This window comes from Barbus barbus, assembly GCF_936440315.1.
Source record: "Barbus barbus genome assembly, chromosome: 16".
In the NCBI taxonomy this organism is placed as follows: domain Eukaryota; kingdom Metazoa; phylum Chordata; class Actinopteri; order Cypriniformes; family Cyprinidae; genus Barbus; species Barbus barbus.
Window position 1 is genome coordinate 2,220,145 of NC_136744.1, and position 22,356 is coordinate 2,242,500.

Genomic DNA, 22,356 nt, shown 5'->3' on the forward strand with positions numbered 1-22,356 from the left:
GAGTAGGCCAGCTATGTGTTGCGGGAGGGTCCTTGTCTCAATAGGAAACACACGAGCGCACTGTTAGAGCAGCACTACTGTGATCTCTCCTGACAGGGTTCCGCTGATTAATTGAATTGATAATTAAAGCAGTATGTCGGCGGCGCTCGAGAAGCCTCAGATCATCGCGCACATCCAGAAGAGTCTGAACTACACGGTGTTTGACAGCAGGTGGATTCCCTGCAGCGCTAAGTTTGTTTGCATGGGAAACTTCGCCCGAGGAACCGGAGTCCTGCAGATCTACGAAATCCAGCACGGCGAGCTGCAGCTGGTCAGAGAGGTCAGAGTTATTTAACGTTAACATGTGCAGACCGAGCCGCTTTCATTAGCGTTAGCCGCTTTTATTAGCTTTAGCCGCTTTCATTAGCGCTAGCCTCCTAACGCCTGGTTGTCATGGCAACAGCGAAGCGGGTCGTTTACACGGTCTCCTCCTCGTGATATATAATCATAGCCTAAACGAGCTTTTAAAAATGTAATTATTAATAACACGTTCAGAGACACAAAATAAAATGTCTAAAACTCAGTTGAACTGGTCAGTTCACACTTTTGTGTGTCTTGGGGGCTGTTTTTGACAGTAAATAACATTTCATTTATGTATTGTGTTATTATTATTATTTAGCAGTTGTAGCGTGCAAATAATCTTTATAATTAATTTAATGTTAATTACTAATGATGGTGTTTTATAAATACTGCAGTCCAATGATTAATCACGATTAATCGCAAGTTTTGTTTACATAATATGCTGTAACGTATTGTATATATAAGTATTATATAAATGCAAATATTCACATGTATTTGCATTTATATATTTGTATTCTGTAAATAATTTTTTTCTTAAACATGCACATGCATGTGTTTGTGTATTTTTATATACATAACAAATATACACAGTAAGCACACATATTATGTAAACAAAAACTTTTGCGATTAATCATTTGACAGCACTATGTTTTATGAACCTGCTCTTTCTTCCAGATAGAAAAAGCCAAGCCGATCAAGTGCGGGACGTTTGGAGCCGCATCTCTCCAGCAGAGGCATCTGGCCACGGGAGACTTTGACGGCAGTCTGAATGTTTGGTAGGATAACGTTTGGCTGTTTTGTGGTTTTGGTCTGTGTTTCCGGAAGAGACGGCTGCAGTGAAGTGCGATCTGAGATCAAACCATGCTTTGCAGGAATCTGGAGGTGCCGGAGAGCCCGGTGTACTCGGTGAAAGCACACACGGAGATCATCAACAGCATTGATGGAGTGGGGGGACTGGGCATCGGTGACGGGGCCCCTGAGATCGTCACTGGGAGCCGAGATGGTGACTTACTTTGCACATCGCTTTTGAAAACAGGACCACATTTGATGAAGCATACATGGACAGTGTACTGTATTTGACTAGGAATTGACACTGAAAGTGTTTGTTCTCAATGTTGGATTTTTATTCATTTCTTTCGATGGTGCTTTATGCAGTACAGTCAAAGCAGCTGAGGAATGACCATAGTGTTGTTGCTCAGCTCCAGTCAGTTCAGTGTTGATTCAGTTCAGTTCAATAAATGTGGAAAGTTCATTTATGATGAAATCGATTCATTTCAGCTAGAAGCAGCTCTACAGGAGACAGTAATTTCATCCTCCAGCTCACTTCATGTTTAGTTTGTTCTCATCGGATAATGATAATTTGATAATCACATGTGTTAACAGGCACAGTCAAAGTGTGGGACTCCAGGCAGAAAGACACGCCTGTGGTGAACATGGAGCCCATGGAGGGAGAAACCAAGAGAGACTGCTGGACCGTTGCTTTCGGTGGGTGTTTTTGTGACTCATATTGTAGGTGTCCCATTAAAACATGGGAATAAAGGTTTGTTTTGATGTTTTACTCTCATGGTCATGCAGAATCTCAAAATATCATGAGGTCTTTTCATAGTGCCCTTACTCCTGGGTTATCGTCATTCTGAACCGGTTTAATAGTCTGAAAAGTCCATTCAAGGAAAAACATGACAGTACAGTACATAAAATGAGGATGCTAGAGCTGATGCATAACCAGGAACAGAGGCCGGCTCAGTGACTGACACTGAAATCTGTTCAGAGGTTTAAGCCCCTCATATATATTTCAAGAGAAATCAAAGACTGTCATTTCAAATCAAATCTGTTGAAAAGCATGTTTTATCTCCAGGTCACGCTTTCAATGACCAGGACCGCTGTGTGTGTGCTGGCTACGACAATGGTGACATCAAGTTATTTGATCTCAGAAATATGTCTTTACGATGGGAGACAAACATCAAAAACGGGGTAAGTGGGTGAGACACATTTTACTTGGATGAGCTTTGATTAGAGATGTAACATTTCACAACTGCGATGCGATTGAATTTATCTCACGGCCTGATTTTCTTTAACATTTATAAAAAAAAGGAAAAAAGAGAGATTTAAGACATTAAATATGAAAAGGTGTCCTTTCATTATTTCTCAAACAAAATGCTGCACATCTTTTGGGGAAATATGTCAAATAACAAAACAATTAAAAATCAAATAAATAGCAGAAATCTTTTCATATTAACAAACTAAGGCTTTACCTGTGCTCTTTCCATTTACAATTAGAGACAACCACTGCATTTGAATCCTAGTCCAATCACAGATGCTGCAGACATGCATCACGAGCAGTTTTTGATTTAAATTAGATGTTTAATTTAGAAATCTCAGAATGGTCTCACTTTAGCTAACTGTCCTACATAAAACATCTGAGTGAAACAAAAACAGCAGATGGGCTGAATGAGACGCAGATGACAGCAGGAGGCGCTTATGAAACCGCATTTCCTTGGTTGTAAACAAAGCATAAACACTGCTTTAATATGCATTATACCATCTAAACTTTTCTGAAGACAGTCAGTTCCTCTCAGAGATGCACTCATATAAAGCGATGCATTTAACGTGTCAGCCGTCTTGAACTGTCACATATTTTGATCAGTGTTGGGGGTAATGCAAGTTACATAATCAGATTACTATTTCAACTTTGATTTCCTATTTATCACATCTTTCCTGTCCCTGTGTTGAGAGAAATTAGGATTAAGGATTTTCTTCAGCCCGAGGCTTATTAATGTCACTCTTGGTATGAAAGGGCCTTTACAGTCCCCAAAAAATATAACTTTAAAAGGTTAACTAAATATGATAAAAACTAACAAGGACATTTAACACGAGACTAAGATTAAGACTAAAATTAACACAGATAAAAGCTTCTGTGTGTTTTTCGTCTTTGGCAGGTGTGTTCTGTTGAATTTGACCGAAAAGACATCAACATGAACAAACTAGTGGCGACATCTTTAGAGGGCAAGTTTCATGTGTTTGACATGAGGACCCAGCACCCCTCCAAAGGCTTCGCTTCTGTGTCGGAAAAGGTAGGCCAGACTACCTAAACAGATCCTTAATGGAAGGGAATAGTAACTGTTTGGTTTTGATTTATTATTGTGCAGAATGATCCTGACAATTTAATTTGCCTTCATGCAGTTACAATAATTGAGCACTGAAGATTTCATGCTTAAAAATGATGGAAAAGCAGCATAAGAGTTTGATAACTGTATGATATAATATGATAACTGTAAGATTTCAAACCAATATATAATAACAAATATTTGAAACCTATAAAGAAGAATTTTCCCTGAATATTGACTGAATTCTGTCTGTTCCTCACACAAAGGCTTCAGAAGATTTGGATTGTAGCGCACGAGTCACAAGGGACACTTTTATGATCGCTATATATAAAGCTTTTGCATACTAAATAATTGTTTTGCACATTTACTGTTAAATGAGTTACACCAAAGCTTGCAACGCTCTCCGGGGTCTTCTGATTGGTCCACTGTTTTGGATCTGACATTGATGAGCAGCACTGCTTGTAAATGTTGAAGTTCTTTTGACTTGACACATCGTCTTAAAAATGCGCTACTCATGTGCGAGATGCTGCAAAAGATGCGAGCGCAACGATCATACACGCCCGTTTACATAGAAAAACTGTGAACGGCCCCTTACTATTAGTACTCCATTGAGAGTGTTTAGCATTTGCTTTCTGTATTTCAGGCTCACAAGTCTACAATATGGCAAGTGAGGCATTTGCCTCAAAACCGCGACATCTTCATGACAGCCGGTGGAGCCGGTAATCTGCATCTATGGAAATAGTAAGTGATTTCTTTGAGATCATATTCCTTTGTTAATATTCTTACTGTGCCCTTTTTGATGGATGATTGTTTCTGTATTGTCACAGTGAGTATCCAGCCCAGAGGACTGAAAAGGGTGCGGATGATGTAGACATGGGCGTCGCTGGCTCGGTGAATCTCCTGCAGAACGTCACTCTCTCCACACAACCCATTTCCAGTCTCGACTGGAGCCCGGATAAACAGGGCCTCTGTGTTTGCTCTTCATTTGACCAGTCTGTACGAGTCCTCATTGTGACCAAACTCAACACAGTCTGACTGAACTGCAGTTCACATCTCTGCTGTTATTCCCAAACAGATTGGAATATCTGATGACTGTTTACATGCCACAGGTGTATCTTAAGTCCATATGTGCAATTATATTTGAGTTTTAGTTTTTTTAAGAAAAAATGATATTAGCCGGTGTTCTTATGCACAATGTGAAGGCCTGTAACACCATGGTGAAGATATTTTATGACAAAAAGAGTCTAATTATAAATATACATTTTGTCAATTACAATTTGCGCGGCCTCTTAAATGACGTGTTTTTCAGGCTGATGTCACACTTCCTCCTCTCTTTCTTTAATGCCCACTTCTCAAGATCCAGTCAATTCCCTGTCATCCCATCTTACTTTTTTCTTGATGAATATTTCTGACTAAACCTATATGCCACACAATGCCGGAATGGATTTTGACCAAAGCATCTTTTTAATATTCAGAGTGCATTTAAATAAGACATTTCCAAACTAAAAAATTCATATCCAACACTTGAATCTGAAGAAGTCTTGCAGCTCCTCATCATCCACTGATTTGTCATGAATTCCAGCGTAAACTGTCCTCAGAAGACTGGTCATGAACTTCCCTTCAGGTGCTTCAATATATTTGTCAAGACATCCTTTTAATACAAAAACAGAATGTTTTCATTTCAGCACTAACATTACTCAGATTGAAGCAAGATTTGGTCAAATAAATGGATATATAGCTGAAGTAAGAGCAGATTGTACCGAGTCCCATGACTTTTCCATGCACTATCAGGTTGGGTAGTAGCTGAGGATGCTCATATAGTTCATGTTTCATCAGAATATCTCCTGTTACGAAGGCATCGTCAAAGGTTTGTTTGCAGACAGGCTTGAGTGGGAATCTACTGTAAACGTCCACAGCAGCCAGAGGATCGTCCTTCAGCAGCAGATTGGCCAGCTCAATGTATGCATCATGCACCTAAAGCACATGCACTAATAGTGAAATGCATTAATGTGATGTGAAATGTGTCGTTACGTGCTAATCAAGACTCTCACCTCCGGAGCCATGTCAATGACCTCCTGGTAGAAATGACAGGCTTGTTTCTGTGAGTTGGTGGCTCGCGCCAGAGCCCTGGCTAAGCCTAGCCTCGGCACAAAGGACTTCTCATTCAGAGCCGTCAGGACTGTACTGTCATTGTCCTGCTTGCCAACCTCCACTGAGAAGAATATAAATTATGTCATTAGTATGAATCCAAAAAAAAGTAGAAAAAAGAGCTGCACACTGTTAATCCCTTTATTTTAAATGTTTAAAAAGCGACATTTCGGTCAGAAGACCTTCATCAAGCAAACCTTTGTCATAGTATGAATCCAGAACATAGGGAACAATACAGGCTGCCATTTTTTTAGCCATTTAAGTTGAGCCTAGAGTCTGAACAAACCTGCCGAAGTCATTGGTTTCTCCTGAAGAGGGCTTTCACAAGGAGTCATTTGAGCTTTAATGCTTGATTTGCCTGCTGTCTTTCCAGCTCCATCACTCTTGGTGACAAGATGCTCTCCTGCCCTCCCTCTGATGAGAGAAATATCAAAGTACCAATCATTTGTGAATAAGAACCGCTAGTTGTAAAGGTACAGGAGGCTGTGCTGTATGTGTGTGTAGTCTCAGCAATGCTTTCCCTGTCGTTCACAATGAAGAGTGAAAGGAAAGCAATCTTCTCAGTATTCCCAGATATTTTGGGGCTGTTGCGGTGAGATGTGATGTGTTGTGCTCACCGAGCAGCTTGTGGGGTTTGTTTGGCTGCTGTAGCTGTCTTGTTGACTCGTGTAGGAGCAGAGGTCTTCACTGTGGATGTAAGGACGCCTCTGGCTGGAGCTCCTCTGCCTCTTGCCGGCTTCTTCCCGTCTGCAGGAGCCTCAGATGACTCAACCGCTGGTTTGGGCTCCGGAGCTTCATGCTTGACCTTTTCTGCATCAAAATGAGCCTTCCATCATGTCTGCTCTAATTTAAAGGGGCCATGGACTGAGAAATCAAAATTCCCTTGATCTTTTGACATATAAGAGGTCATTGTAATATAAAAACATTCCGTAAGTTTCAGAACTCAAATCTTTCTGTTTTAAATCTTAAAACAGCTTATATTGAAGCTAGTCTGCAAAAACGACAGCTTGTGGAATTTTCCACTCTATGATATAATAATGTGGATAAGCATTGCCTCCGCAGAAGATCAACGTCTGTTTCTACATCGCTGCCTGTTTAGCCCCGCCCACAGATTCTACATCGCTGCCTGTTTAGCCCCGCCCACAGATTCTACATCGCTGCCTGTTTAGCCCCGCCCACAGATTCTACATCGCTGCCTGTTTAGCCCCGCCCACCAATTCTACATCGCTGCCTGTTTATACAGCTGGGAAAGAAAGTGCATGTTTATGCATAGGTAGAGGGTCAACCAACTCCAGGGTAAGGCTAAAAGCAGCCAAATCTATTAACTTACAAACATCATAAACCTGTCATTTTAGGCAAGAACCAGACATGGGTGTCATAGGCTAATAAAATATGTTTAATGGCACAGAATTTGTATTTAACATGATTACAATTTAATAAAAACATTAGAAATTGATAATTAACCTATAAAACGCTTTCTTTCCAAGGTTATTCAAACAGCGAATAAATTATTATACAGAAAGTGACATTTTCATTATCTTTGCTATCGCGAGTTTAAGCACTCTCACAAAAACAAAAGGAAAGGGGAAGGGGTGTGTGATGACCCATACTTGGAATTTGTGCAAACAACAACATCATAATTATTTACATGTTTGTTAGAGAATCGGTACCAGTTTCTTAAGACAGCTATTAAAATCAATTTACAAACTACATTTATGGTCAGTGTTTCTCTTTATTATTTATTTCAGTCGAACTGAAGTTTTGGTAAATTGCTTCTGCTGATTAAGGGATTTTCAGTGCATGGCCTTCTGAGAAGTCCTAAACCATTTCACACAGAGTTAATTCAGAGCACTAACTCTCCACCGCACGATGAAATCACTTGTGTTATATGTTTAGGCGCTCCTTCAATCATTGTGGTCACGTGCATTTCTCACTGCATTTTGGACCCTTGTGTCTGGATTGATTCTAGACTGTACAGGTGGAAACGGGATCTAAGTCATATTTGTGCTTCTGGTCTACCTGGATTGGGAAGTCTTTTCTTGTAGAGTTTGACGTGTTCCTCTGCATGGGCAATCAGACTAGCTACATTATGTTCTCCAAATGCCGTCTGCAGTCTTTTCTCACCGTTTTGAATCTGTTTGAGCAGGAAGAACCAGGTTCAGTTTTATATATTCTGTATTACCGCAAACATCCAGAACACAGTGTACTGTCCTTCCCTCAAGTGTGCGATCAGTCATTATTTCCGTGGTACTTGAGGATGCAAAATACTTTCTGTATCAGTTTGTTTTGTCTTTTGCATGCGCTCCAATCTGCATATCTCACCTGCTTCCTGCATCCTATTAAATACCCACATGCAGAAATAATCCAAATACATTTTTTTGAACAATAAGTATTTTAAATCCGAATTTCACCTTTCAAATAACAAAAATAAAGTCAATTTAACTCTTTTCCCGACAGCATTTTTGAAAAATTATTTCCAGCCACTGCCAGCATTTTTGATGATTTTCACTAAAATGTCATGGCCCCCAAAATATTTTGTTGTATGAATATCTGAACATGCAATACATCAAATTAAAGAAGAGAGCCTCTATTTTTAAACGAAAAATTCATTTTATTCTAGCTTCAAGCTTTTTTTTTTCATTAAAAAAGCAACATTTTGAGCAAAAAGCTGAGAAAATCGCATTTAAAAAAAAAAATACTGCGCCTTGATTATATTCAGTGTGATGATCAAAGCAAAGATGCCATAGATCACTCTGTAACATTACGCAGCTTTCATTTATGGGGCAGTCGTGGCCTAATGGTTAGAGAGTCAGACTCGTAATCCAAAGTGAAACACGGAAACACGGGGAAAGAGTTGATCAAGCCAAAGAAATTAAAGACTTCTGTCATCATCTACTCATCCTCAAGTAGATCCAAACCTGTATGAATGTCTCTGTTCTGCTGAACACAAAGGAAGATATTCTGAAGAAAGTGGGAAACAGAGCAGTTCTGGGGCACCATTGACTTCCATAGTATTTGTTTTTCCTTCTATGGAAGTCAATGGTGCCCCAAAACAGCCTGATTACAAACTTTCTTCAGAATATCTTCCTTTGTGTTCAGCAGAACAGAGACATTCAGACAGGTTTGGATCTACTTGAGGATGAGTAAATGATGACAGAATTTTCATTTTTGGGTGAACTATCCCTTTAACATTATTTAGGCGCAACTGAAGAGAGTTTTGAAAGCTATAGGTTTGCTAAGGTGTTGTTAACAAATGTTTATTTCTGGCTACAGTGATCTTCATACCACGATATGAGAAGAAGCATTTGACAGGAGCGTTAGACATTCTCTGGTCGAGCTCTGACTCCAGATCTTTCCAGCCCTCTCTCAAAGGACGTTCAGTGAACGGATTGACTTTTGACCTCCGCGTCAGCATGTCAATATATGGAGCTGAAAATATTGTCTTTGGTTCACTGCATACAAACATGACACACACACGCTAATGGGAATGTCTGAATGTATGAAGGGGTTTGACCGCAGAAAGCTTTCTCTCACCTCTGGTGTACTGACACGGGTTTGTAAAGGGCACTCAAACTCCATCTGGTCTTTCACATCACAGAACGCCACAGCTAGAGGAACTGGCTCTCTAGTAACGTTTATAAAAGGTTTTCATTTTATCAGAATTTGTGTTCGTTTTTTTTTTTTTCTTTTGCCATCACTTCAATGAATAAATGACTGGAAACAGCTAAATCTAAGATGTCGAAAAATAGCATGCATGTTTTAAAAGTAGCCGTTATATTTACTAAATACTAACATAACCATCTTAAAATGTGGGAAATTATCAATCATATTTACATTACATTTTTCTTACATGGAGTTGTCATAAGGGTTGCTGAAGAAAATATAAGCAATATCTAGATCTAGTCTAGTCTAAACCACTGTGTAATAACAGATTATGTGTAATCTGGATTATTTAGTCCAAAAATGAATTACTTGTAAGTAGATTGTATTACATTTTAAAATAATTTTAATCACACTACAGTTGCTTTCTTATTGATTACATGATTACATATTAGTCACACAATAGCAATAAATTATGCATGATTTATTGATTCTGAAAAATTATTATTTTTCATATTTCATCTGTTCTGTATACTGCTTATATACATTTAGAAAGTCTTCCAGTTTTGAGGACATTCACAAAAAGACCATTCACTAGTCCGCTGGCCATAATAACACAGAAAAAAATAAAAACCATTTACATTTTAAGAAGTGTTTTCTCAACATTTCAAAAATGCATCTACTGATGAATACTGATTCATTTTTATTTGAATGTTATTTAACCATGTATTACTATGTCTGTAGAAAGGCTTTCAAACACATTAAATGCACAAATTTATGTTATGGATTCCCAAACTTTTTTTGTCAGCTGAACCTGTTTCACTAATATGTTCACTTGAACTATACCGCTTAGAATTTTAAATAAATGTTTTAATTAAGTAACACATTCCCTGAATTTGGTTAATGGTCACATGACATGCAGGAAAACAAATCAAATATTTAATCTTTTTAGTTTTTATTATTTTGATTATTTAAAAATTATTTAGAAGACTTGATGTAATGCAATGTTTAATGGACTTCATGTTGTTAATTGTCATTTTCTTTCTTTTTGTATTTTTATATTTAAAAAATTATCCTATATTAATAACAACAATTTTTGTCATGTAATTTGGAATCGGTAATGGACTACAATTTGTAAGTAATCTGCCCAGCACTACTAAACCATTAGAAAAAAGTATTTCCGTGCTTATATCAGAAGATAATTCCATAGTGGAAGAATATAACCCCAACATATCATACTGTACACACTTTCTCTCTGCTAGTAAATTTCACAAATGATGATGAAGAAAAGGCATGTAACATGAAACTAAACACAACAGTTTAAAGTAAAAACATGGTAGCACAGTGGTTCTTGTGGGGAGTTGTCTATTTTACTATGGCACTGGCAGGTTTTAGTTCTTACTTGAGTGTTGGCGACATCTCCCGAAGTCACCTTTATAATAATTAGTGTTTCTCCTGCATTTAACAGCACGGGTTCAGAGCAAGCAGTGTCATTCACAACAGTCTGCATGCTCCTGTCTGCTGTCTGAGGATGGACTCTCACTTCACAGCAGTCAAAATGCACAGAGCCTAAATCACAGAAGCACAATGACTTCATCTGAACAGCCATGAGAATAGACTAGGTCTGAAATGCTGGAGAGAAGCCAGGGTGAAGGTCATGTCCTCCCTCTATGGTCACTCAGCTGTGCTGCTCTGGCGGAGAGTTTCTTCACTGCATGCTGTACACCTTTGATGAACCATCTTCAGACACAACCTCAATCTCTACTTTATTTAAGACATCTTCTAGTTTAATAGTTCTTGATCCATCACCAAATAACTGGGAGAATATGATAAAAACATCCATATTCTATTGCTTATATCTATACGTACATAAAACATTTAGGTGAACCAAGCAAGAAAATGTTTTAATATCATTGCATTAGAAACGAAATATCAAAGCACTTGGCATTTATTTTAAAGAGAGACAGTACACTTCACAAACAAAACAAAATACTGTTCAAAATCTGTTGTGACACTTTTTGGTTGTCAAATAACACGTGTTGGGTAACTAGTTACTAGTAACTAGCTACAGTAATGATATTAAGTTTTGCAGTTAAGGTTTCAGTAATAATATTGCAGTTACCATCCATAAAACAGCTTGCTACTTAGTTACTTTTGATGCCTAAACACCTACTGATTTGAAATCCAATAATAATTTTCACGGCTCATGAACACATGAAGTCACCACTGAGTGTCTGTAATAACCTTTGACTGTGATCCAATGTGGATTTTGGTCAAATGATGAGGCAGAAATATATTTAAGAAGAATTGTGTGGGGAAAATATGCCATTATAACTTCTGTGGGGTGTTAAAGAAAAGTAATGTAACTAGTAGTGTAACTAATTACTGTTGCCAGAAAGTAATAAGCCTATTACTAGTAAAATTACTTTTGAAAGGAGTAACGAGTAGCTAAGAAATAAAAAATGTTGAGTTACGACGAGCCCAACATTATTCATAGCTAATGATTAAATACCTGATATATATACAGTACATTAGTCACAATTTAACATGTATATGTAAAGCTATAAAAAGACATGGATTTTCCTACCCGCTGGTTTGTAGATGTAGTGTAGTTTTAACACTGCTTTCCACTGTTGCTGTGTACTGTGTTCTGCATACTGTGTTCTATATACTGTTATATATACTGTGTTCTATATACTGTTATATGTTCTGTGTTCTATATACTGTGTTCTACATACTGTGTTCTATATACTGTTATATATACTGTTCTATATACTGTTATATATACTGTTATATGTTCTGTGTTCTATATACTGTGTTCTATACTGTGTTATATGTTCTGTGTTCTATATACTGTGTTCTATATACTGTGTTCTACATACTGTGTTCTATATACTGTGTTCTACATACTGTGTTCTATATACTGTTATATATACTGTTCTATATACTGTTATATATACTGTTATATGTTCTGTGTTCTATATACTGTGTTCTATACTGTGTTATACGTTCTGTGTTCTATATACTGTGTTCTATATACTGTGTTCTACATACTGTGTTCTATATACTGTTATATATACTGTGTTCTACATACTGTGTTCTATATACTGTTATATAAACTGTGTTCTATATACTGTGTTCTATATCCTGTGTTGTATGTTCTGTGTTCTATATACTGTGTTCTACATACTGTGTTCTATATACTGTTATATATACTGTGTTCTATATACTGTGTTGTATGTTCTGTGTTCTATATACTGTGTTCTACATACTGTGTTCTATATACTGTGTTGTATGTTCTGTGTTCTATATACTGTTATATATACTGTGTTCTATATACTGTGTTGTATGTTCTGTGTTCTATATACTGTGTTCTACATACTGTGTTCTATATACTGTGTTATATGTTCTGTGTTCTATATACTGTGTTCTATATACTGTGTTATATATACTGTGTTCTACATACTGTGTTCTATATACTGTTATATATACTGTGTTCTACATACTGTGTTCTATATACTGTTATATATACTGTGTTCTATATACTGTGTTCTATATCCTGTGTTGTATGTTCTGTGTTCTATATACTGTGTTCTACATACTGTGTTCTATATACTGTTATATATACTGTGTTCTATATACTGTGTTGTATGTTCTGTGTTCTATATACTGTGTTCTACATACTGTGTTCTATATACTGTGTTGTATGTTCTGTGTTCTATATACTGTTATATGTTCTGTGTTCTATATACTGTGTTCTATATACTGTTATACTGTGTTCTATATACTGTGTTCTACATACTGTGTTCTATATACTGTTCTATAAACTGTGTTCTACATACTGTGTTCTATATACTGTGTTCTACATACTGTGTTCTATATACTGTTATACTGTGTTCTATATACTGTTATACTGTGTTCTATATACCGTTCTATATACTGTGTTCTACATACTGTGTTCTATATACTGTGTTATATGTTCTGTGTTCTATATACTGTTCTATATACTGTGTTCTACATACTGTGTTCTATATACTGTTCTACATACTGTGTTCTACATACTGTGTTCTATATACTGTTCTATATACTGTGTTCTATATACTGTGTTCTACATACTGTGTTCTATATACTGTTCTATATACTGTGTTCTATATACTGTTCTATATACTGTGTTCTACATACTGTGTTCTATATACTGTTCTATATACTGTGTTCTATATACTGTTCTATATACTGTGTTATATGTACTGTGTTCTATATACTGTTCTATATACTATGTTCTATATACTGTTCTATATACTGTGTTATATGTTCTGTGTTATATGTTCTGTTATATATACTGTATTCTATATACTGTGTTCTATATACTGTTCTATATACTGTGTTATATGTTCTGTGTTCTATATACTGTGTTCTACATACTGTGTTCTATATACTGTTATACTGTGTTCTATATACTGTTATACTGTGTTCTATATACTGTTCTATATACTGTGTTCTACATACTGTGTTCTATATACTGTGTTATATGTTCTGTGTTCTATATACTGTGTTCTATATACTGTGTTCTACATATTGTGTTCTATATACTGTTCTACATACTGTGTTCTATATACTGTTCTATATACTGTGTTCTATATACTGTGTTCTACTTACTGTGTTCTATATACTGTGCTATATACTGTGTTCTATATACTGTTCTATATACTGTGTTCTACATACTGTGTTCTATATACTGTTCTATATACTGTGTTATATGTACTGTGTTCTATATACTGTTCTATATACTATGTTCTATATACTGTTCTATATACTGTGTTATATGTTCTGTGTTATATGTTCTGTTATATATACTGTATTCTATATACTGTGTTCTATATACTGTTCTATATACTGTGTTATATGTTCTGTGTTCTATATACTGTGTTCTATATACTGTTCTATATACTGTGTTCTACATACTGTGTTCTATATACTGTTCTATATACTGTGTTCTATATACTGTGTTCTGCATACTGTGTTCTATATACTGTTCTATATACTGTGTTCTATATACTGTTCTATATACTGTGTTCTACATACTGTGTTCTATATACTGTTCTATATACTGTGTTATATGTTCTGTGTTCCATATACTGTGTTCTATATACTGTGTTATATGTTCTGTATTCTATATACTGTGTTCTATATACTGTTCTATATACTGTGTTATATGTTCTGTGTTATATATATTGTGTTCTATATACTGTGTTCTATATTCTGTGTTATATGATCTGTGTTTTATGTTCTATGTTATATATATTGTGTTCTATATACTGTGTTATATGGTATGTGTTCTATATACTGTGTTCTATATACTGTGTTCTATATACTGTTCTATATACTGTGTTCTATATACTGTGTTTTACATATTGTGTTCTATATACTGTGTTCTATATACTGTTCTATATACTGTATTCTATATACTGTGTTCTACATACTGTGTTCTATATACTGTTATACTGTTTTCTATATACTGTGTTCTATATACTGTTATATATACTGTGTTCTACATACTGTGTTCTATATACTGTGTTCTATATACTGTGTTCTACATACTGTGTTATATGTTCTGTGTTATATGTTCTGTGTTATATGTTCTGTGTTCTATATACTGTGTTATATTTTCTGTGGGTTATGTTCTGTGTTATATGTTCTGTGTTCTATATACTGTGTTCTATATACTGTGTTATATGTTCTGTGTTCTATATACTGTGTTATATTTTCTGTGTTGTATGTTCTGTGTTATATGTTCTGTGTTCTATATACTGTGTTCTATATACTGTGTTATATGTTCTGTGTTATATGTTCTGTGTTCTATATACTGTGTTATATTTTCTGTGTTGTATGTTCTGTGTTATATGTTCTGTGTTCTATATACTGTGTTCTATATACTGTGTTATATGTTCTGTGTTATATGTTCTGTGTTCTATATACTGTGTTATATTTTCTGTGTTGTATGTTCTGTGTTATATGTTCTGTGTTCTATATACTGTGTTCTATATACTGTGTTATATGTTCTGTGTTATATGTTCTGTGTTATATATACTGTGTTATATTCCCCTCAGACATTGAGAAGTAATCTAAGTCACAATTATCCATCCTTCACAGCTGAAGTATTTCGAAGTTGTAGATTTGTAAGTTTTGTTGAAGACTTTGTTACAGGCTCGACTGAAAACTGGTGGTTGAGTTTAGGTGGGTCGTGGAAATGTAGATCAACTCTATTGTTTAATGAATGATATGACGATGATGTGTTTTTTTCTTATGTTAAACACGTCGATATTGCAACATTTTAACTTCGACTCTACTATTATTCCAAGTGATATCTGACCTATACAAATCAGAACTCTTAGAACCTGTAATAAATAAAAAATAAACACAATTCAGTTTAACAGATGTTTATTGGTCATCTTCTTTTTTTATCTTTATTCATTTTATTTCTTTATTTTACTTTTTTATTGCAGAACTTGTAAAAACTTACAAGAACAGAGGGGAAAAAATGTGTTTATTCTTACAAAGAACAATCCTAAAAAACAAGGACAGGAAAAAAAAAACATAAAACGGGTTTGAGCATATCAAGTTATGGTGTTTATTGGCCATCTGTGTGACTGGTGAGGCATCATCAGTTCTCTCTATGCTGCCCCCAATGGACGAATCCAGAACTAGCTGGAAAGTTCATGAACTTGCTGGTGCTGATGAACACACAGTATAAAGCTAAGACACTCACTGAACTGGAGTCAAAGCTAAAAGCCTTACGACGCCACCAGAGAGACAACTCGACTGAGGAGCAAAAGTAGACCACAAAAGCCACTGAAAATGTTGAGCCTGCATGGATTCCAGCCTTCCCTCAGCTCATTCATGGGCAGTCTCTGGCCGGAGATCACATCTCTTTTCAGACACGGAGAGCAACTGCAGGAGCTGAAGAGCAGCCTGGAGCAGCTGGAGAAACTTCAGCACAAGATCTTTGAGGAGATCCAGCAGATGCCACCCTCGCAGGAGATCTACCCAGTCGCCTGCACCATGGAGAACGAGGGAAGCGGCTTTGCTTTGGCGCTGGACACTAAAGACTTTTCCCCAGAAGAACTGTCAGTCAGACAGGTAGGCAGGAGGCTGCATGTCAGCGGAAAGAGCGAGAAGAAGCAGGAGGATGGGAAGGGCTCGTACTCTTCCAGAAGCCAAGAGTTCAGACGGGTGTTTGATCTGCCTCAAGGAGTGAATCCTGAGGCGGTGACCTGCTCCATGGCTGATGGAAAGCTCTACATACAGGCACCAGTAAATCAGCCATCTGAAGCAGCTGAGAGGATGCTGCCCATTGACTGTCAAACTGTGAAGACAACGCAGCCAGAGACAGCCGAGACACAACACGACTCCAGCGCCACACAGAAGACACTCAACAATCCCGAAAGCACTGAGGACAGAGTACAACCCTGAGCTGGACCATCTTAAATAATGATGTTTTGTTTTATTTTAAAAATTGTCATACTTAATAGTTTTCTAGTGTTTATGTAATACACATGACAAAATGATGGAATTTTTATATTCTCAACTGAAATAAAAATAACATGTTTATAAAACGACATTTTGTCTTTTTCTTACAATTCTCAATTCTAAAAAGTTACAACCAGTCATGAAGAACAAATAAATCAGATTAATATATTTTCAAGACTAGTCTGAGCAGTTGTGCATCCAGCATGTGAATCAGCACTGCATGACAAGCATTCGATAGGCCTTGTCAAATCACCTTTTACATTAGCTTTGGGAGTCAAATGTTAGATCAGTATAATATATGTGTTCAGAAACAAAAATGTTTATAGTGATCATATGAGGTTGATAAAGTGAGAATTGTAACCAAATCTTTACCACATGAAAAATCATAAGGACTTTGTAGGAAATCCATATGAATCAAGCTGTTTACTTTCGCAACATCTTTTTAGACTCGAGACTTTCAAATATTGGTTAGATGGATTAACAAAAAATGATGAAGCCACTTTATAATGAGTCAGCATGAAATGAAAATTCTCTCATTGTCTTTAGCTCACTGGGGTTTGCAGGGCACTGTTCTCAGTCTGCTTTGAAACCATCGTATTTACTGTGAAAAATGATATACCAGTAAATCTGAATCGATTTAGATGTTTCTTTTTCAGGGTTATGTGTATAGCTACTCTGAAAAAAGATATGCTGTCTTATTACAAAATTAATGTTTTCTGATGTAATTTTGGAAACAATGCATCTTTATCATTCAAAACTTTTTTGGGGGAACAGGAACATAATATTTTGCCATTACTAGTATTTAAGAACAGAACTATAAAATACTGAGCTTTTTGCTGAAGTTGACTGCAAGCGTTAAAATCAAAGCTGAATATAATCCTATGGTTTTTAATATAGAAAAGAAGCACTCAGAGAACATTAAGAGATGCAAACCAACTGACCATGCCTGTGCATCTGGACATTTACAAATGGAAATGTACGTTTTCAAGAAAATCTATTTTGCCCAACCGTGTCCCTTAAGGACAATCTGCAGTTCTCAAACTGACGAAACACACTGCATGAAAGACAACACTGACAGGGTTAACATATTTATTCTCGAGAAGGAATATAAAAGAACAGCAGAGTGCAGGATGCAACCGGAGAAAACAAAACAGGCTAATTTTGGCATGGCAGAGAAGACGTCTCAGTCTTTCCTGAGTGGCACGACCTCTTCTTTAATGCCTTCCTTGGTGATGATGCAGATCTTGAGGGCATCTCCTGTGTAGACGTCCCTCTCAGCGGCCGAGATGAACACATCCTTCACCAACTGCACGGCCTTCTCCAGAGTCAGAGGAACCTGCTCCACGTTCTCCATGTTCTTGAATCCAATCTGAGCACAACAGAAACTACTTTAAGACTTCAAGAAAAGGTTTGGCAACACAGATCCAATCTTTCAATTTAGCTCAGTAACGCCAATCATGCACATTTGCTCTAATTATACAGAGTGATATCAGAGTTTGAACATTAAGTACTTAGTTTTTGTATGTGTATTTAAGCTTGTGTACACAGTGTCTATGCTATTTTTCTTTAGAAGTTATGAGTGCTAAAAAATATCTTTGTACTCGTTTAAACTAAAGTTGTGTCTCTCTCATAACCCTCTCACACAGCTGTCTGTTGTTGCAGTCTCCACAATTTTGTTGTTGTTCCGTCTCTTTAGTTTAATTTTCTACCGTGAAACACGTGCTGCCACCTTGTGGAACAACTGATTAGTGCAAAACAAATTAAGTGCGCATGTGAAACCTGGAGTACAAGGTTGACCCGGTTACAAAAATCGGGTTGTGCGCGTACTATTCTGGTGACGAATCTCGCGTCAGGCATGCTTTACGCAGACCCTTATGCATGTATAAAATCCAATGTAGACTTTAGGCTTTGCTTTCATTTTAAAAGGTGAATAAAAAAAATTAATCTCATGAAAACATGTCCAGGATGCATTTCGCCTTAATATTAAAAGTTATTTGTATTTTGCTCAATGAGAATGAAGCCTTTAAAGGGGTCCTGACATGAGAAACCAAATTTCCCTTGATCTTCTGACACAGAAGTTTGGACGCGTTTGGTTTAAACAGCTCCTTCACGTGTGTGTACAGACATCAGAAGGATCCCAGCGTAAGGAACAAGTGGATAGTTTATTTTTAATGGCACCCGGGATCATGTCAGAGGATTGATCCCGAGGTTTTTTAGTAATCGAGGCACAGTGTCATGGATAGTCAGAAAGAAACATCTGTTGAAAGATGAAGTGGTACTAGATCTGACTGCAGCTGCATCACAAACAGTAAGTCAATTATTTCATAATGCTTTGTCTAGAAATTACCGTTTTGTTTAATCATGTCAAAACTCTCAAAGCATGCAATAGCAAGGGGCATTGATAGCATTTCCTATGCAGTGATGTTAGCCAATCATAACAGTGGCCGATTACTGACAAGCCTTAAAGGACCCGCCCCTTAAAACAGGCTGTTTTAGAGAGAGGGTCAGAATGAGGGTTGAAAATAATCATTTTTCTCATATTTATTAGTTTTTTTGTGCAAAAACCTGTATTAACATTATAAGTAAACCTCAAGGAACATATTAAAATAATAAAAAAAAAATCCATGTCATGAACCCTTTTTCAATGGTGATATTTTCATGACAATTAATCACATTTAACAAAAACCAATATGATGTATAAACACTTTGCAAAGTCTTATCTTTACAGTAATAAGCATTTAGGGACAAAAAAAATAGCTAAATAGAGCATTTGAGTGTAAATAGTAGTAGTAGTAGTATATATTTATTTAATGCCATGTCAGCATCTTTGGCTATTTTCATGGCAAAAACAATAAAAAAATACAAGTATTACAAATACAGGGATTAAAGTGAAAAAAATTCTTCTGACTGAAATTTTTTTTCAGGCCAAGTCATATTCCTTTAACCAACACTTTATTTAAATAGTCGAGACCAATAGCGTGGAAGATGTTTTAAACCGCTTTAATATTGCCAGTTTGCGTATTTTAAAAGCTATTTTATCATCTATGAAAAAATTATACATACCTTGACAAATAATCAACCATCAACATAACTTTTCAGTGCATGTTTTTATTTATCTTATAAGACCAAACAATGTTTTGTGAAACTCTTAATAATTAATAATCTTGAAAGTGCACTCTGGTCTTTGACAACTGATTGCATTAAATTAACTAGCGGTTGTGAGACTGTGAACGACAGGTCATGCTCCGCTATGAAAGAACATATGAACATATGCGCACTTTTAGATCACACACACGGTCGGCCATAGATGCATTAACCCAGGGGCGTAGCCATCATTTCAAAAGTGTGTGTGTGGGGGGGGTCTAGTGTTATACCTGTTTTTTTTGTTGTTGTTTTTTTCAGTTAACCCTTGTCTAATTGACAGGTTTTATTTTTAATCATACCTTTTTGCTTAATATGCTTTATGATTATATTGTTATATATGATTATAAAATAGAAGGAAAGAAAGAGAGAAAAAAAGAAAGAAATACAACAGCTTGTCACTGGGACAGTACCATTAAAAGCACATCTTTGTACCTTATTTACCCCAAAAAGTTTCATAGTTGTACATATTGGTACTCTAATGTACTAATGTGCACCTTTTTGAGTATAAGTTACAAAGATGTCCTTATAAGGGTACTATTGTTTACATATTTCAGATTGTATTTTGTGTTGTATGTAGAGTAAATGGCACACATAGTAATGGATACTTGCACATTCACATACTCCTTTATTCTGTTCTGTTCTGTTATACATTAGTCTGATTAGTCTATGTTAAAATAAATATCTTATCATAGACAATGCTGTCAATAATCTTTACCTCTGAAGCCTCACTGAAACTTTCTGCCTCATTCACTCTCAACTCTGTATGCACTTCTGTCTCTGTCTATAGCAAATAAAGTAGTGTTTGAAACATCTACATACAGGGAATAGTGACATACAGAAGAAAATAACACATTAAGTACACTGCTGGACAATAACCAATCATTTGTATCCTAAATTATTTTAACACTTTAGAATGATAAACACATATTCACTATTAACTATGACTTTTGCCTCAAACTCTTCATTTACTGCTTATTAATAGCTTGTAAGGTAGTCGTTGTAGTTGTTAAGTTTAGGATTATGGGATGCAGAATATGATCATGAAGAATACAGAATTAATATGTGCTTAAGTACTAATAAACAACCAATATGCAAGCTAATAATCACCTACTGTAGTTAAAAATGATAGCTGAGAAGTTGTTCATCATACTAATGTTATTTTTTTATATTTGACTAATTATGTGTTTTCTATGATTGGTCCATATATAATCATACAAACGCTTGTGTATTAATAGATTTTATACAATGTAAAAACAGCCAGGTGTTAAAAGCCACTCTATCAGTTCTTCTCAGCTGTGAAGTTTGTTTTTCTTGTGTGTCTTCCTGATTCTGCTAACAAACCTAGGCTGACTGTTTCTTGTTCATTCTTGACAACACATAAAAACGTCAAATTAGTGCAATAATGCCAGAGCAGCCCTAAATGAAGTTCGGTCCTGTATCAGATCAGTGCTATACTTGATTGAAATACATCATGTAGAATTAGCAGAGTGTCACAATGCTGCAAACGCTGTAAAATCTCAGTTCAACATTATCTTTATTCTTATTTGAAGGGTTCTGATAACATACATACGTGTCAAAATAAAAGACGTTACAAAAGAGTTACGGAAAAATACACTGAAAATAAATAAGTGCATGTTTGTCCAGGCAGCTTTTTGTTTTCTCCATATAATGAACATAAAAAATCGCTAATTATTCAACAAGAGCAATAGGCAGTCACTCAACATTGTGCAACACTATTCGGATCCCACATGCCAACTTACGCTGCTTAACTTCTTCGTAAAAAACGACTGAAGAGTTTCTTGCCGCTTTGAACTCACCTCGAGCTCTAATGAATGATGGAGACAGCGCGGGACCGCGGGCGCGAGCCTGGGCATGTCGTGACGTCACAAACTGAGTGACTGATTGCCATGGAAACGTAAACGTCATGTATAAATGATCCTGTCTCTTTGAATTTTAAATCATTCTGCATTTATATACATTGCGCCATTAAAACCTCAAGTTGCCGAGAACACAACTGTCCAATGAAAAGGTACGGGGGACGAATTTACTTTTTATAAAAAGTGGGGGACACGCGTCCCCCGCGTAATCTACGCCCCTGCATTAACCTCCGTTGTGGTACTTGTCGCACCAGGCAGGGAGCATGTGTACTGTGTAGCCTATAGAGCATTGTGACTAGCTTCTGATTGATGGCGAGCTAGCACTTTTTTTGCCATTATTGCCATATTGAAGTCTCCTGTGGCATACTGTGCAAAGACACGTACCTGGCTGTTTGATTTTTTTAGCCCACGAACTAAAAGGCTTGCCATTCTCCCCATTTCGCCAAGCCAAGCCCATCTCCATTTATTTTTTACACTTTTATCGATCTCTGATACATCGGAGCCTTCCTGCATTATAAGTGTGTCCATGCTATCTGAAATATAGTTCTACCTCAGCTGTAGCCTGACATGCAAAAAATAAACACATTAGAATAACTTTTAAAATGGATTGAGCACAC

General features: G+C 36.4%; 3 protein-coding genes across 3 annotated transcripts in view; 2 read left to right on the plus strand and 1 right to left on the minus strand.

The window, feature by feature from the left end:
* Positions 1 to 22: 22 nt before the first annotated feature.
* On the plus strand, positions 23 to 7,302 carry dnaaf10 (dynein axonemal assembly factor 10). The gene is made up of 8 exons (XM_079437010.1): positions 23 to 319; positions 1,015 to 1,115; positions 1,212 to 1,342; positions 1,723 to 1,824; positions 2,195 to 2,310; positions 3,276 to 3,410; positions 4,087 to 4,184; positions 4,271 to 7,302. Exons 1-8 carry the CDS (start codon positions 134 to 136, stop codon positions 4,476 to 4,478), a joined length of 1,077 nt encoding a protein of 358 aa, XP_079293136.1. The 5' UTR covers positions 23 to 133; the 3' UTR covers positions 4,479 to 7,302.
* Positions 7,303 to 15,620: 8,318 nt separating this feature from the next.
* On the plus strand, positions 15,621 to 17,934 carry LOC306882900 (heat shock protein 30-like). The gene has a single exon (XM_079437895.1). The coding sequence runs from the start codon at positions 16,047 to 16,049 to the stop codon at positions 16,659 to 16,661; it is 615 nt and encodes a 204-aa protein (XP_079294021.1). The 5' UTR covers positions 15,621 to 16,046; the 3' UTR covers positions 16,662 to 17,934.
* Positions 17,794 to 22,356, minus strand: part of psmb1 (proteasome 20S subunit beta 1) — a 7,464-nt gene continuing 2,901 nt past the window's right edge. Inside the window, exon 6 of the mRNA XM_079437894.1 lies at positions 17,794 to 18,087. Within this exon, the coding sequence (XP_079294020.1) occupies positions 17,902 to 18,087 (186 nt within the window). The 3' untranslated portion in view covers positions 17,794 to 17,901. The remainder of the gene's footprint in view (positions 18,088 to 22,356) is intronic.